Source organism: Pundamilia nyererei, unplaced genomic scaffold (assembly GCF_000239375.1).
Source record: "Pundamilia nyererei isolate P.nyererei 1_Seehausen unplaced genomic scaffold, PunNye1.0 scaffold00005, whole genome shotgun sequence".
NCBI classification, from domain to species: Eukaryota; Metazoa; Chordata; class Actinopteri; order Cichliformes; family Cichlidae; genus Pundamilia; species Pundamilia nyererei.
The window spans coordinates 5102222-5118315 of NW_005187406.1; the positions used below are offsets into that span (position 1 = coordinate 5102222).

Consider the following 16094-nt stretch of genomic DNA (forward strand, 5'->3'; position numbering starts at 1 on the left):
CACGTCATTATAGAACTTATATTTTTTTTTTTCCAAGAGAGACCTGACCAAGGTATCACTCATATAAACTTGCATTTTAAAAGAAGACATATACGGCATGATGAAAATATATCCACAGCAAAAATTAACACAGAGACCACTAAAGAGAAAAAACATCCACTAGCTCCCTTCACCAAATTCTGTGAGCCCTTTAAACTCCTCACTGGATGTGCAGACCTGTGAAACACTAAACAAACGAGAAAAACCTTTAGCAGCAACAACTTGGAGTGATACTTTCTTTATAACTTTATCAGCTTTGCACATCGTTTGGGAGAGATTTTGGTGCACTCTTCTTTACAGCATAACTTTGGTTCACTGATGTTTGGGGTTATTTGTTTATGAGCAGCTCTCTGAAGGTTTCAACCACAGTATTTCAATCAATGTAAGATCTTTGGCCAGGCAATTGAAACACCTTTAATCTTTTCTTTTTAAGCCCTTTTGTTGTAGATTTGCTGTAGATTGTGTTGTTGCGTACAATAAATAAAACATACATGGTCAACTTAATGACAGCAATGTACCCAGGCAGGTGCTGTGGTTGCAAAAAAAGCCCAAATCATCATCCCTCCACCGCCATGCTTGATAGTTGATATGAGGTGTTTGTATCGATATGCTGTGATTGGTTTACAGCAAACGTGTACGCATTATGATCAAACATCACTTTGGTCTCATCTTCTTAAACAACGTAGTTGAAGTCTTGTGGTTTGTTCAGATGCATCTTTGCAAGTCTAACCCATGATGTCATCTTCTTTTCAGAGAGAAGAGCCTTTCCCCTGGGAACCTTTTTTAAAAAGCCATACTCGTCTTTTTGTCTTTTTACTGTCATGAACTGTAACATTGAACATTTTTATGCTAACTCAGGCCTGTATAGCCTGTGAATCTTATCCTAATCTAGTGCTCAGAACATTAAATTCTGTATCGTTCATGGACAATCGACAAGATTTCTGTTGGAAGAATCTTTGACATTTTGACATTTGACAGTCCAAACCTTTGTTCTTCTTCAACAGAGCGTCTTGTGAACTTTGCATAGATACAACACCCACTTCCCCTTGAGATTCATTTCACAGATAAATGGTACGATGGGGCCTAGATGTCAGGACATCTCCTGTACCAGAGATGTCCTGACATTTTCCTTTAGAATTTACTGGTATAATTTGGAGTTAATTCGTCTATTACTGATAACACAGGAACATTACTTCCAAACCAATTTTTCTGCTGCATTTAGAGCTCCCACTTGTTCCTGTAATCTAATCATCAATTGATTCTAGAGGCTGATGAACCTCAAAAGAACAGGCTGACCGCTTTCCTAACAGTACGTGTCAGGGTGACATCAGGGTGATGTAGCCCCAAAATTTAGCTCGAAAACCTGATGCAGCAAATAGAAGCTGATGGCTGAGACCAGTAACAACCAGCTGGCTAAAAGTGAATGTGACAGACGACAGACGAGACAGGGGACCCCTGAAAGTTAGAGTTATCCATGGTTGGTTTGGGCATTTGTTGTTAGTATCCAAGGTTTCATATCCCCAACCGAGAGCTATTTAAATGCAGGCATAATGACGGTGAGCGGCTGTTTGGACAGAAGCTAAGCTCTGTGTCTCTTTCTCTCTAGGGACTCCTCTTCCTTCCGCTGCTAATGAAGCCATTTGCACACCTACACAGACACACACCTGTATGAGTGCGAGTGCATGCTGAGGTCACACCGGTAGCCCCGCACATCCATCCACACACACACACACACACACACATCAGGTGTAAGTGGATCAGACCTGCCAGATGGCTGTGGAACCATTCCTCTGCCTGATGTGAAAGACACTCGCTTTTTTAAATGGCCATCTCCTGCTTTTAACTCTACCCCGTGTTAATCAAAGGAAAATCATGCACCTACAAGGCACGGTGGGGAGTGGCACCAAATGGGGCAAGAAATGGCTGGAAAATCACAGTGGGAACTGAGTTTGGGTGTCAGACAGGCTGCCACTTCAAAGGGAGAGATAAAAGTTTTGTAATCTGCACCCCTATGCTCTTCAACTTTGTCCCCTCCCTTCATTTGGTGATACATTGGTCAGCCTCAGCTCTCCTATCATCATCACCGTCGCCTTCATCTGATCCCCAGTCTCAGCATGAGCAAGTATCGGAGATTCTATGGCGTAACTTTGAAGACGGCTTTGAAAACTAATGTAATCAAATGCAATTTTTTTTACCAGACACAAATGATATCTTTGTGCTTTTCTGCTTTGTTTACATGAAAAGAAACAATTTAGAAGTAGACAGGAGCTGATGTTCAGAGATACAGCCGACTGCCAGTACGTGGGAGGAAAGTCAATGAATAATGAAACGACCTCCTAAGTCTCAGTAACATATAATAAAGCTATTTATCATGTCTCGTACCCGCCGGCTGGTCACGAAGGCAGCATGTCATTAAAAATGAGCAGATGTCCCTACCTCAGGAGGAGCTTACGTTTGCAAGGCAGAGATAATCCAGCTAGGCATCCTGTGGAATTCTGTTTTTATGTGTAAGAGCACATGCTTACACATACATCTGAGTGCTAGACCAACCCAAATGTAACACAGGGTGCCAAATATAAGGCCTGGGGAGGCAGAATTAGGACAACCAAAGAGTCCAGTCCGGCCCACTTGATGCTTTGAAAAATGTGAAAGAAGGCATCAATTTTTGGACCTTTAACTGTGTTTTACAACCTTTCTTAATGTTTTAGACATTGCCCACAGTCAATCACACCAATTTTACTAATTGATAAATAAGCAATTAAACAGAAATCTTTGCATTGTTGCACTTACTGTAGAAACATCTAGAAATATACATAGAAATAAAAAAAGAAATGAAAAAAGAAAAAAAGAAACAACCTTTCCTGCAAAAAAACGAGGACATTTTTTATGAATTACCAAAAACTTTCTATTTTTGGGAGTCTGGGCAACGAGCTAACAGAATGATTTCTTTAATTTTACACATTTATTTCTTACAATTTAAGCCAGATATTAATTATGCTGACAGACTTCTTCCAGCAGCATTACTTTATCATGTAGAAAAAACTGAGACCTACTGCTGAAACTATACGTCTTTTTCTTTTATCCAGACAGCTCTCATTAAATGTGTAGTTAAAATTTGTTACACTAACATAAAGGGGAGTTTCACTGGTCTGGCCCACTTGAGCTCAAAGTGGGCTATATGTGACCCACATTGTTAATAACTTAGCTCTAACATCTCCATTTCTCCAAGCTCCTTGCAGATGTTTGGCCGTCACTCTTGGAGTAAAAGTCCCTCTGACTGCTCTGACTCCTGGTGAGGAGCTTCCCTCCACCTGAGGGTTAGGGTAATTTGACAGCAAGCCTAGCCACTGTATCATCCATATATCCATCCCTCCATTCTCTTCCACTTATCCTTGTCATTGCCTCACTTTGCGTAGCATAAATGAAACAACATTCTTTCAGAACCTGAATAGAAATGAGGTGCAACTGACAAGCAGGCGAGTTTGATCTTACCCTGATGTTATCGAAGGATGCTTTGTTGGTGACATCGTACAGAAGCAGCAGAGCTGAGGAGAGAAAATAAAAACGTCACATTTGAAATTGGATCGAACTTCATGTCACAAAATTACAAGTGATCAGATTATTTAGCGTGTTTGGTGGCAACAAACAGTTCACGCCATCCAGAAAGTATTTTCTTACACCTATTTCCCACCACTGTGGCGCCAATTCATTGACACTTTCATGATCTAACCCACACTTTGAGAACTCAGCATGATGCAGGCCTTGTTTTTCATGGACATAAATGCAGTTTCTAGATTAAGTGCTGCCACAGTGCGGGTGAAAAAGAGGTGATCGGGACAGTTTACTGGCAGTGGTGCCAATTTTTGTCTGCTTTCACAAAGTTATTGATTCACCACAATAATCAATACAGACACTGTAATCACCATTAGTGCTGCTTGGAGTGATCACTGAGCATGTTCATATTAACTGTGGCTCACAGTGATGAGGTATTTCATGATCAACAAGAGCACTCAGTGTTAGGGTGCCTGGGTTGTCAGCCCCGTGTTGTGTTTTTGGTTCTTTGATTTTGTTTATTTCATTATATTCTAGCTTTGTCTTATGGGTTATAGGATTATTCTTAGTTTAGGTTCTCTGTGTGGGTTTTGTTAGAGTTTTAGTGTTCTGGTTTTCTGTCTGTGATCCATAGTTGCTGTCTCCCCTGTCTGCTGTATCCCTGTGTCAAGTCTGCGTCTCTGTGTTATGTTTCCTGTTTTACTTTGAAAGTATGTGTCTCATGTTATTGTATCAGGTTTTGCTTCCTTTGTCTCTTTAGCACTGATTTGTCCCAGCTGTGTTTCCCTCCTGTTTCCCATTCCCCGATTGCTCCCTCTGTGTATTTAAGTTTCTCTGTGTCACTGTCGCGATCTACCCTCATTCATGCTGTGTGTTCTGTCTGCCTGACTGCCCAAGTTTATTCTTTGTATTTCGGAAGGTTGTTATTTTGAGTTTAGCATTAAAGCTGTTTTTGGAGTTCACGTTTTATCTGTACTTTGGATCTTCCATTTTACCATTTCTGCCTGCACACAGCCTAAACATGACACTCAGAACTCCCTCTGAAGGGCAAGGGTTACACTACAATTCAGAGGTTTTTATGAAGTTTTTATAAAACATGCTGACTTATACTTTTTTATAGATCATTTATGCTGATGTCAGAAAATTGTGTATTTTATCATCGTTGCCTATGTGATTGGAGCAGAATCGGCTTCTATGAGACATTAAATCTTGAAAACGTATATAGTCATGCATCTACTTGATGGCAATGATGACGAGGTTTCACCGACACGCAGCTGTTTTTTTGTTTTTCTTAATATATCCTCTTTTAAATGTCAAGGCAGACTACAGATTACAGATGGCTGTACAGAAAATGAGCATTGCTTTAGCCATGCATGCTTTCCAGAACTTTGCAAAGTCTAATTAGATTTTACTCACAAAAGGTCAACGTAGATGCATGTGGGAAATTTTGCACCATAATTACATAGGAGAATACACCATAAATATTAGACATCTTATATCTCCCAACAAATTGAACCTAACTGTATTACAAGACACGTGAACTTGTGGTGTTCAGTGAAGTATTTTTCCATCTAACTAAAAAGTGATTTTTCTGGTATTTTGATGCTCCATAAAACTCTCTGGATTTCGCTGGATGAAAAACGTAAAATAAAATGCCCCCCACTGTTACGTGAGCAAAGTGCTGATCTCTTTCATTTACCACGGTATTAGCATTATATCTGACAACATAATTGCGCACGTGAATTCTAATTACCTCCAACTGCATTGTTCGGCTGTGGAGCATAATATCACCTCAGGTGTTACTGGAGGGTGTGCATTATAAAGCTCGAGACAGAAAGAAAAACTCATTACACCTGCGAGGGCAATTCTAACTCATTTCCACAGCTTGAACAACCTTCTCTTTTAAGAATTAGTGTAAGCTATTTACCTCCCCAGCACCTCCTCTCCTCCTACTGCATGTAATCCCTCCAGCCATCTTCTCCACTACTTATCTCACTCCATCCTCATTCTGCCACTTTATTCCATGCACACCCTAAAGCATGTCTCCTGTTTACTCTCCTTACTCATCCCCCGATCCCGGCACTCCAGAGTCAAGGCTGCATTTTTGCCTATTTTGGATTAAATCCTTTGTTTGTTCATTTCAGCCAGACAAGTGCGTGAAGGGTGTTTAATGAGTTGTAATCACCGTCAGCTCCAGCCAAACTGAAAAAGCACAGTGAGGGGGAGAGGGAAGCATGAAGAAAAAGGATAGGAAGGACAGAGCGAGAGAGCGAGAGATGATCTGCCACCACAAGTTAATTTCCTCTCCCGTTGCTCCTGTTGTTTATAAGATACTAGAAGAAGACGAGAGTAAACCACAAGGAGTTGCTTTCCTTCACCCCCCCTAATCCAATTACATCTTGCCAAAAGCAAGACAGATGAAGTTGGAGAACTTCCTCACAGAAGTGAGAAAGTTCAGAAGCAGAGTTTAGTTATCACAGGTTGCAAAATAATAGGCAGAAGAATGAACTCTGCAAAAAAAAGAAGAGAAATACTGCTGGTTTTAGGTGTTGGTGTATGATTATGGCATATTAATGTGTGCAAAACGTTTGGAAGTGTGCCTCAGTCTCTATGTGGGTACTCAGATTTATCTGCAATCACAGAGTGAATCACAGATTCAAATGCTCAAGTGTACTGAGGTTTGCACAGGGTCAAAAACGCAAGTACAATTTGCACATGTGTGACAGAATATGCAAATATAATCAGTCAGAAAAATGATTGTGAATAGCCTCAGTGCCCTCAGGCAGCCCTGCATAAGCAGTGGATTGCACCAGCGGTCCCCAACCTTTTTTGCGCCACGGACCGGTTTATGCCCGACAATATTTTCACGGACCGGCCTTTAAGGCGTCGCGGATAAATACAACAAAATAAAACTAGTACCGCTACTGAAAAATAGAAGAGTTATTCATAACACACGTGAAAAGACCCAGGAAAACCGAGTAAATAATAAAAACGATAACAAAATAACGCTGAAAACTGATAAAAACCCTGAAAACCACACATTTCACACCTGAGCCTCAACTCTCGCGGCCCGGTACCAAACGACTCACGGACCGGTACCGGTACCGATTACACTATTCACTAAATAGCTGCAAGTCAGGATTGCTAACGTACAACTACTGGTACAAGTAAGAAGATGTTGTGGGGTGGTATAGATTAGGGTAAAGCGTTGCCTGTTTCTCTTTGAGAAAATAATCAGTTTTAAAGTTAGTGTGTAAAATATTGGCCACTACATGACAATAGATTACAGTCAACTGAGTTCTGCTTTCTTACCCCTCCCAGTTCAAGAGCATATGTTGGCTGCTGTAGGACAAAATATTTAAGTCAGTCAAGGAAGATCAAAACCATCAAATGTACCCATAATTGCTGTTGTGTTTCTGCTACTGTCTGGACAGCAGTTTTTCCCTATGTGTCAAAGTCCACTGTTGACTGTTTACCTCAGCTGTCAATGCTGTGTGAGAAGTGTCCACATCTCTTTGCTCTGAAAGAAGAAATAAAATTGCTCTCCCCCTGTTTAAATGTGTAGCATACATTTATTTTCTATCTCCATTTCAACTACTTTTTCTTGTAATGGTGTAAATGTGCATGTTTTTCATGGTTTAGAAAAATACATTAGCGACTGTCATTTATAACCTCTCACCGGTCTATGTGTGTGTCCAGTAGTTAAAGTACATGAAACGTCTTTTGAGCTCTCTGATGTGTGGCACTAAAATGTGAGAAAAAAAGCCCTCCTGTTCAGACTTTGTACTGAAAGCAGAAAAAGGCATTTTGTCACAAATGAGGGAGTTTGAGACTTCCCCTTAATTGCTGTGACATTTGTTTGGGCAGAAAGCTGAAGGTAAAAGTGTGTTTTATATGCAGGCAACACACCGTGGCATCACTCATTCCACAGCTTAGTGAAAACAAGGATCCTCACTCATATCATATCAGTTTCAGACAGCCAATCCACCAAGACACCTTTCATCTTTGCATATGACCCCAGCACAAACTATTATCAGTATTACACACAACATGAATGACTTTGTGAGCCACTACCACCTTGACAATCCAAGTGTGTGCATGAAAGCTTGAGCATGAAGAGATGGAGAGTGAAGTGATCCATAAAGAGTACTGCCATCCATCATCTCTCAGATGATAATCTGTGCCTGCTCTCCTTCCTTTGAATATACAGATCGTATGCATATAAATGCAAATAGGAGCAGGTCAGAAATGTGCTGTTGAGCATCGTGACTGCTGAATGTTAAATTTGCAAAATACACCTTAATATCTTACTTTACCTGAAACTGTAACATTTTATAATCATGATTATTTAATTAAACTGTGGTATTTTTTTACAGTTAAACAATGAGATTATAATAAAGGATAATTAACATGTGCATGTGACATTTTTTTTTAGCTAAGCTATAATACATATCATATTATTATGATATTGTCTTTTTTCGTGTGTTTTTCCCACTAACATCTTCGGTATGATCAGACGTAACCAAACTTGCCCATTCTTGGCCCTTGAAAGCGTATGATATCATCATGCTGTCAAGCAACTACATACGAATGTGCTAAAATGACCCATTTGTAGCTTTTATGCACCTATAGTAACCACCACAGTAATTTAGCCAATTTTAAACATACCGTATTTTCCGCATTATAAGGCGCACTTAAAATCCTTTAATTTTCTTAAATATTGACAGTGCGCTTTATAATCCGGTGCACCTTATGTATGAATTCTGGTTGTGCTTACTGACTTCGAACCGATTTTATGTAGTACACGGCGCTCAAAAATCTGTCAAAAAATGCTTTAGTACGACTTTGGTAAGCTACAAAGCCGCACCGTTTGATGGATTGTCGGAGCATTACGGCTACCATAGTCAGGAGCCTCGCGGAGTAATCTGGGTCCAAAACTCCGTCTGCTTCAGGTCCCAAAGTCAAACGAACAGTGCGGGATCACTGACAGTTAAAAACTGTCTAAACTCTTTCATCTTTAATAAAATGATCAGCGCTGATGCTTTACCAGTTATAACAATTAGGTTTAACATCCAGGCATCTATGAAAACAGAATTTATTAAATTTAACGGAAGTTAGCAGGAAGTTAGCTCGCTAGTTTCCACTTAAACATGACATAGCATGTTCTGACTGAGAGATTTCGGAAAAATTCAAATGTACAGCTCTGCTATTACTTCCGACATAAATGAAGACAGAAAACTAAACAGCAGTGACGTTTGTAGGGTTACTGACATTGGGCTAGCTGGTATATAATGATGTGCTACGTGATCGCTAACATAAACATAGTGAAACTGGAGGATGAACGATAACTTTTTCCACTCAATAAAAGTTAACGTGAGGGTTCCTGATGGTTAGGGACAAATGCAATCGCATGGCAGGATGCGGCAAACGGACCAAACTTCAGTCAGGAGAACAACTGAGATAATCCATCCACAATACGAGGTTAGTCATTAATATACTGCAACAACACGGGAATAGAGCAGCTGGGAGAGAATTCAACATTAATGAATCAATGGTACAGAAGTGGAGGAAGCAAGAAGAATGAGTTGATTAAAGTTTGACTTATCTGACTGTTCTGTTTCGCTTAATGCACCTTATAATCCGGTGCGCCTTATGGTCTAAAATATACGGTAGTCATTTTTGAGCACTTCATACTGTGATGTTTGCAGCATGTTTGTGAGGTATTGAGCAAAACATAACGCAAGTAAATATGCAACCATAATGAAAGTTAAATTATGAATAACTAACGAGCTATTCCCTTATTCACGAGGGTTCACAAGAGCAGGTTATTCCATGTTTTGATTCGTTAGATTTGTGCACCAGATGCCCTTCCTGAAGAAACCCCAAAGACTGAAATGGACATATTTAACTGATTATTTCAGTTCCTATCCATACTTCTGAGAACAGGATAACACAGCACCACAACAAATGACATTAAATTGGCTTCACTATGTGCTTTACTGCCTTTTTACTGTTATGGTTTATATTTGCAATGAAAAAAACACATAGTACACCAAATTATCTGCTGTGCCTATACGCTCAGTTATCCAGTAAAAGGCCCATTAATGTGAAATTATTCTGAAAGGTCAAAAACACTAGACTGATGTGGAAGGAGGTGGTAAAGAACTCTACACCTGTATATTAAATTAAAGGTAACTGATTAATCATCAGACTGTCTGCTTTCAAAAACATTAGGAATTCATACATAGCTTCTTTTTTTTATAGTAGACTTCTAAAACGCATAACAGACAGCTGGTGTTTAGAGTACAGTTGAATCAATAATATCTACAAACGGCATTAAAATGCTGATCCATATGTTTATGTACCCAGTGAAAAAGCGCTCACTTTCCTTGCTGTATTAAAATACTTATATTGTTTATTGTTGGTTTTAATTCATTTATTTAAACAGTTAAGTTTAACATGTCTGATCAGGAAAAAAAAACCCCTGTGAATGATTTACTTCAAGCGGCCCACGCTCAGTGTTCTGTGGTGAGGATGTTCTCAGCAGGTATCACGAATGGCGGCAACCAGTCAGCTGACAGTTAATGAAAACATCAGAGCACTTGTGCAGATCAGCGCTATCTTGACACATCGACCAGACATGTGAAGAGTAACCCCCTACATTCTTCCCTAAAATATTGTGCATTTGGTGACACAGAAACAGTATTATTTCAAAACTCTACTCATAGCTCAGGGCACTTTTCTCTGTCATTACCACAGTTAGAAATGTATTCTGGGATACCTGATTGCCCGGACACTGTCGACACTGTGTCAGTCTACTATCTGGGATTGATCTGTCTTGGCTTGCTGTTTGCAGTAAAAAACTGTCTGGGCAGTGACAGTTTTACAGTTACTTCTGCTGTTGTTAAATATTGTTAAGCTATTGCTTAGCTTTTTGCATGGAAAAAACTGCCTTGGCTTTTAAGTTGTGCTGTGTCACTGAATAGTATGCTGTGTCAGTTCAATTGTGTTTATATAGTGCCAAATCACAACAACAGTTGTCTCAAGGTGGTGTATAGTTTATGGTCAAGACTCTATAATAATAGAGACGAAACCCCAACAATAAAAACATTCCCTATGACCAAGCCCTTAGCAACAGAGGGAATGATAAACTCCCTTTTAACAGGAAGAAACCTTTCTAGAACCAGGCTCAGAGAGGGGCGGCCATCTGCATCAATACTATTGAACTATGACGTTGTTTTGTCCAAAATATCGTTATCGCAAAATCGCAAGATTTTGTGAGGCTATATCGCCCACTTCTACTAATAAATATCCCTACAATTAATGTATATGAGTACCTGAACAATACTCAAAAAAATCAAAAAGTGTGGAATGTAGTTCTGGTCGCCATCTTAGAAGACTACATACTGAAGCATGTTTATTTTTATATTTAGTGTACAAATCTGTGGATCTGGTAAACATACAGTATATACAGGCATGAGAATTACAACTCAAATCAGGCCTTAAAAGAAAAGTTTCAAAGGTGACTTTACAAATTGCACTAATTTATGTGCCAGAACATTTTCATGAGCTTACAAAGTAGAGTCACAATCCATTTCTGCCTTCAGAATCAAACGGAACCTCTACACCATGCAAAGGACCCCTGCTAATAAAAAGCCTTTCTGTCTATATGACATTTCTCACCGATGAGAAATATTTTCATTTCATCCCTTCAGGCAAGTTTTTGTCCTGCCATTGATGTTACTGTATGTCAAAATGAAAGGGAGAATGTGACATTGCTACACAGTCCCCTCCTTCCATGACTTTCACTATTCCTCCGACAGCTATAGCACCACTTACCATCTCTACCTCTTTGCCTGCCTAAGCACAGAATAGTCCTCATTCTATGGCATCCATTATAAAAAGAAGTGGCTCTATCACCATGAAGAGCGATTAATGATTCCTCTCTAGGAAGCACCCACAAATAGCTGACACCTGTCTTTTCAGGAGACTGTAAAAATATAAGCAGGTAGAGTAAGAAGTAATGACACTAGCTCAATAATGAATTCAGTGGAGAGTACCAGCAGATTTTGAGCTTCATCATAACTCTCTACAAACCCCCCCAAAAAGCCAAAAAAATAAATTTTATGGTGACCTTGCAAATAAATTATAATATTTAAAATACACAAGTAGATATAAGATATGTGCATATGAGAACGAAATGCATAGATTTTGATGATGAATTGCACAGCTTGTTGCTTTCCCAGAACAGAGCAATGTCATTAATGTTTTGCTTCCAATCACCCTTTCCTGCTTTTTCATGCAAACCCTTTTCATCCCCTTTCTTTGTTCCTGCCCATCTTTCTCACTCCATCTTTTCTTTTCTACCTTTCTCCTCATTGCCACAGATGTTGTCTTGATCAGCGTTCTCCCTGCTGCTGTCCCTCCTTCCGATCTTAGTTGGGTTATGTGTCGCCCCCACAAGCTGCTGCAGCAGACTGAGGTCTATGGTTGCTCATTAGTGACAAGAATAGTGGCCCAGTAAGATGGAATAGAAGGAATAAAAAATGATGCGGGCAAGACCGGATGAGGCCGAGCAGAGCAGCAACATTATTGGGTAATGAGACTGATTTAATCTGAAATAGATGTAGCCTCTATAGGTTCTACAGCTGTTCTTTGTCACTAATGTTATCTTGCAGATGCTTGTAGCAAAGTTGATGACATTCTGATGAAGAGGCAGGTGAAACAAACAGCCAAACATATCTATTGTTATTCTTCTTATTAATGCTTTCCACATAGCAGTAAAGTAGCACCTTTTGAGAAACTAGCTAATCAGTTTGGCTATGGAGTGCAGCTTTTTGGAAACAGGTACCTGTTAGTGTGAAGAAGAAAGTTTTCACAGGTCTGCATAAAAAAACTAGGTACTCCATGATTCTAATGTTAGAACCACATTTAGCAGCAGTAACTAATGTTTTTTATTCATCACCAGGAAAGAATACTGGCCAACTCTTCTTTACAAAATTGGTTTGTACACATTCGTTTGTGCACAGCTCTTAGGATACCACCCCAATTGTCACAAACTCATATCACATCGACGCCTGGACTTTGCCTAGACCATTGCAGCTCCAGATAGGAACTGGTACAAATTTAGCAATTCCGATTACACCATCGATTAGATTCCTAATCGATTCTCATTGGCTCTGCTTGGGGAGTCACCACCATCGCTAAACAGCATACCAATGGCATTGCATTCATGCAAAAAAAGTAATGTATTGCACATACTACACAGAAGACTTTTCTTAACAGTAATGCATTATGTCACTTAATTACTCCTAGGAGAAAGTAATCAATTATACTACTTGTTGCATTACTTTCACATATCTCCATAAAATAATCTGAAACACGTTGTCTCATAATTACCATTTAAAAATATAAATCTGAGGCTACAATCCCACACACCAACACAAATCCCTAACTCGGACGTCGGCAACCTTTAACATCAAGAGTCATTTTACTTCCTTCAAGCAAAAAGAGAAAAAGACAGACGGGCTGATGTAATTGTGAGAGAACAGACTAATAATTATTGTATTCACAGAATTAAATAGGGCTACGGTTAACCCTAATTCTAACCAGTAACTCAGGAGCCACATGCAGCTATTTAGGAGCTGAAGAGCCAAATGCTCTGCCCTATGCTAATGAGGACACACATATGATTTTTCTCTTAGTATTTAGGTATGAACATAAAGCACAGCACACAGCACAGATATAAAAACCAGCACAAAGAGACTTTAAAGCTATCCCCACAGTGATTCTACTTTAGAAACATGGACAGGCAGAAATGCAGATTGCGGCCTAACTGCTCAGTCATTTGTTATTGGTTGAAGTTCAGGATCTGCCTACTGGGTTGTAGTCAGCATTCACTTAGCTAACATCACTCTGGCTTCTTGGCTAGCGCTAGCATGCTATCTGTGCAGGTGCTTGCAAAGAGCCAAAGTTGTGTTAGCAGTATAATGCAGTTGTTTCTGTCCTGGATGGAGTTTGTACTCTACCATCACACTATAAAAATGTCCATAGCCAAGCTGCAGACTGCACCACTATTTACCTCCTCCGGCACATGAACAGAAATCAGCTGATTATACTGCTAGTGGAAGTGGTACTGATAAGCAGAATCATTAAGCTAGCAGACTAACAGTTCAAGGAATTGAACTACTGGGATTCAGGTCTCTAATTGCAGCACCTTCATTCTTTTCTTCTCAGTCATTCTGCTGTAGATTTGCTCCTGTGATCTAGTGACCCATCTACGCTTAGGATTGGGTTGTGTTATAGCCACGTGCTAAAAAAAAAAAAAAGGCTGATTTTCAAAAAAACCAAAAGATATTACACTTCAAAGGCAAATACATTTTGAGGTTACATTTTTTTCTGTTCAAATATTTTCATTTCGTGGGTCATAAAAAGAGAAAATTTACTTTAAAAGGGGTGAATATTAAACCCCGAACACAAAATGTCTTGCCAATGACCTAGTAGATGTAGATATTAGGAGCTTAATTTTCTCCATGAGTACCAGTCATGATGTTGACAAGCAAGCCAGACATTGGTTTTTCCACCTCCTGCAGTATGTGCACATCACACCTCTCCTTTTTGCATCCCACTTGGGAGTTAAGTCTCAAAACCCTCTAAAGTAGACCAATTAACTGAGACACTTATGCATTAAACAGCGATTTGCCTGTCACTTTTATGACTCCATTCAATTAATTATCACAGCATCCCTTTAAAGAATAATTAGTTCATCTCAAATAAGACCTCTGCTAGAAATACCAACAGCCTTTTGGGGCATCAGAATTCAAGAATAATCTGTTAAATAGCTGAAAATATATAGAAATGGGAGAGGGGAATTTGAGTTCCCAAACATTAGTATTTACAGTCATATCGGGGAAAAAACAAAACAAAACTGGCACACGTGATATGCACATTGGGTTGATAAATATAATAAAAGCAATTTAGTTATTGATTGAGCTCAGTCAACAGAGACTGTAATAAAAACAATTTGAGCAACTGTAATGATGAGGGGTGACAGTGGCCCATAAGGTTTTGTGCCACTTAGAATGTTCTAGCATTGATTTTCTCTTTTTCAATATAAGTGAAACACCTATGAGCTTTTTGAATGATTTTGTTCAGTGGATTGTGCTGGGTGATGTTCCACACAGCAATACTGAGTGATAGCAGGTCCTTGCTGGTCACTGGTTTCAGTTGTTTTATGTTTGTTGACTTCCTGTCCAACTTAAATACTTGGGTTATTACACGTACTCAAACTTCTACAAAGTGCAACTGACTTTGAATGCCTTACTTTTTCAGTTTAAAAAAAACTGGTTGTACCTCCACTTCTTCGTATTATAAGTAGTAACATCAACGGACCCCAACGTTAACACCATCTACATTTACTTCCATAGTGTTATCTTTTTTATGTCATATTGCAATGCATGTTGGTTTTGTTTTATACCTCTGTTAACACAAAAATCTATTCACATTGTCTCCAAAAACACACAAGACTGACGTTTATGCAACTTAGAGGACAATAGTAATGTTAATGGTAATGATTTAATCATTTTCAAGACTTGTGACATTGGATTTAAGACCTTGGATGACACTGAAAGACTGAAAAGATTATTGCATTTTAGACAGAAACCTATGTGAATAGCAGCATTAATGATGGAGTGGAGCATTTCACTGAGATGTGCCATAACCCCGCTTCCTTACACCATGGGTAACAAAAGCAATGAAGGCCATTATAAGGAAATGAAGCAGCCAAAGCACCTCATTCAGAACAATACTGCCTGAACAACCCTTTCAATCATAAAGCACCCATTGGAGGCATCATCTCTAATGCAGCCATTACCTGTTCCTCTAAATCTATTAACTCAATTATTCTGTTTCACTGAGTTCATCGTGTTACTTCTATATGTGAGATATAAAAATGGGAAAGACTTTGGAAGAATTTCATTTCGGGCTGAAAGGTCTCCCATTTGCTGACGTGGTATTTTGTTACAAAGTGACTGAGTACACCCAGTTAAAGGTAGTGATGGTGTTGTGTTTTAGTTGTGTTCGCTAAAGATGCCAGTTGCATTCAGTAACAGCATGCTAAGTGGCTAAAATGAAACCAGTCACTTCAAAATCGTGAGCTCCACTCTTCTTTTATTCTACTGTTTTAATTGTTTTTGCGCCTGTGTTCAGATGCAATGAGACGTTTTGTCATGCAGGAAATCTTCTGAGGAAAGTGCTACAGTGTTTCATTATAGTCTTTTACTCACACTGCTTTCTGCTTTGACGTTAATTGATTTTTGTCAGCTGCCTTTTGTGATGAAAGCTGGTTGTTTGCGATGTTAAATGGTTCTGACCGCTTTGCTCCTCTAGACATCTTGGTTTCCATTCTTGATTTGAGAAATTAATTTGTCTTTCCAAGCATCTTTCAATATATCACCCTGTCATGCTTGCATCAGCCCCCCCACACCACCCTGGTAGTATTTTAT

General features: G+C 39.3%; 1 protein-coding gene across 1 annotated transcript in view; it reads right to left on the reverse strand.

Annotated features, from left to right (window-relative positions):
• Positions 1–16094, reverse strand: part of rab26 (RAB26, member RAS oncogene family) — a 119072-nt gene that overhangs the window by 45860 nt on the left and 57118 nt on the right. The window contains exon 5 of the mRNA XM_005721969.1: positions 3532–3584. Within this exon, the coding sequence (XP_005722026.1) occupies positions 3532–3584 (53 nt within the window). The remainder of the gene's footprint in view (positions 1–3531; positions 3585–16094) is intronic.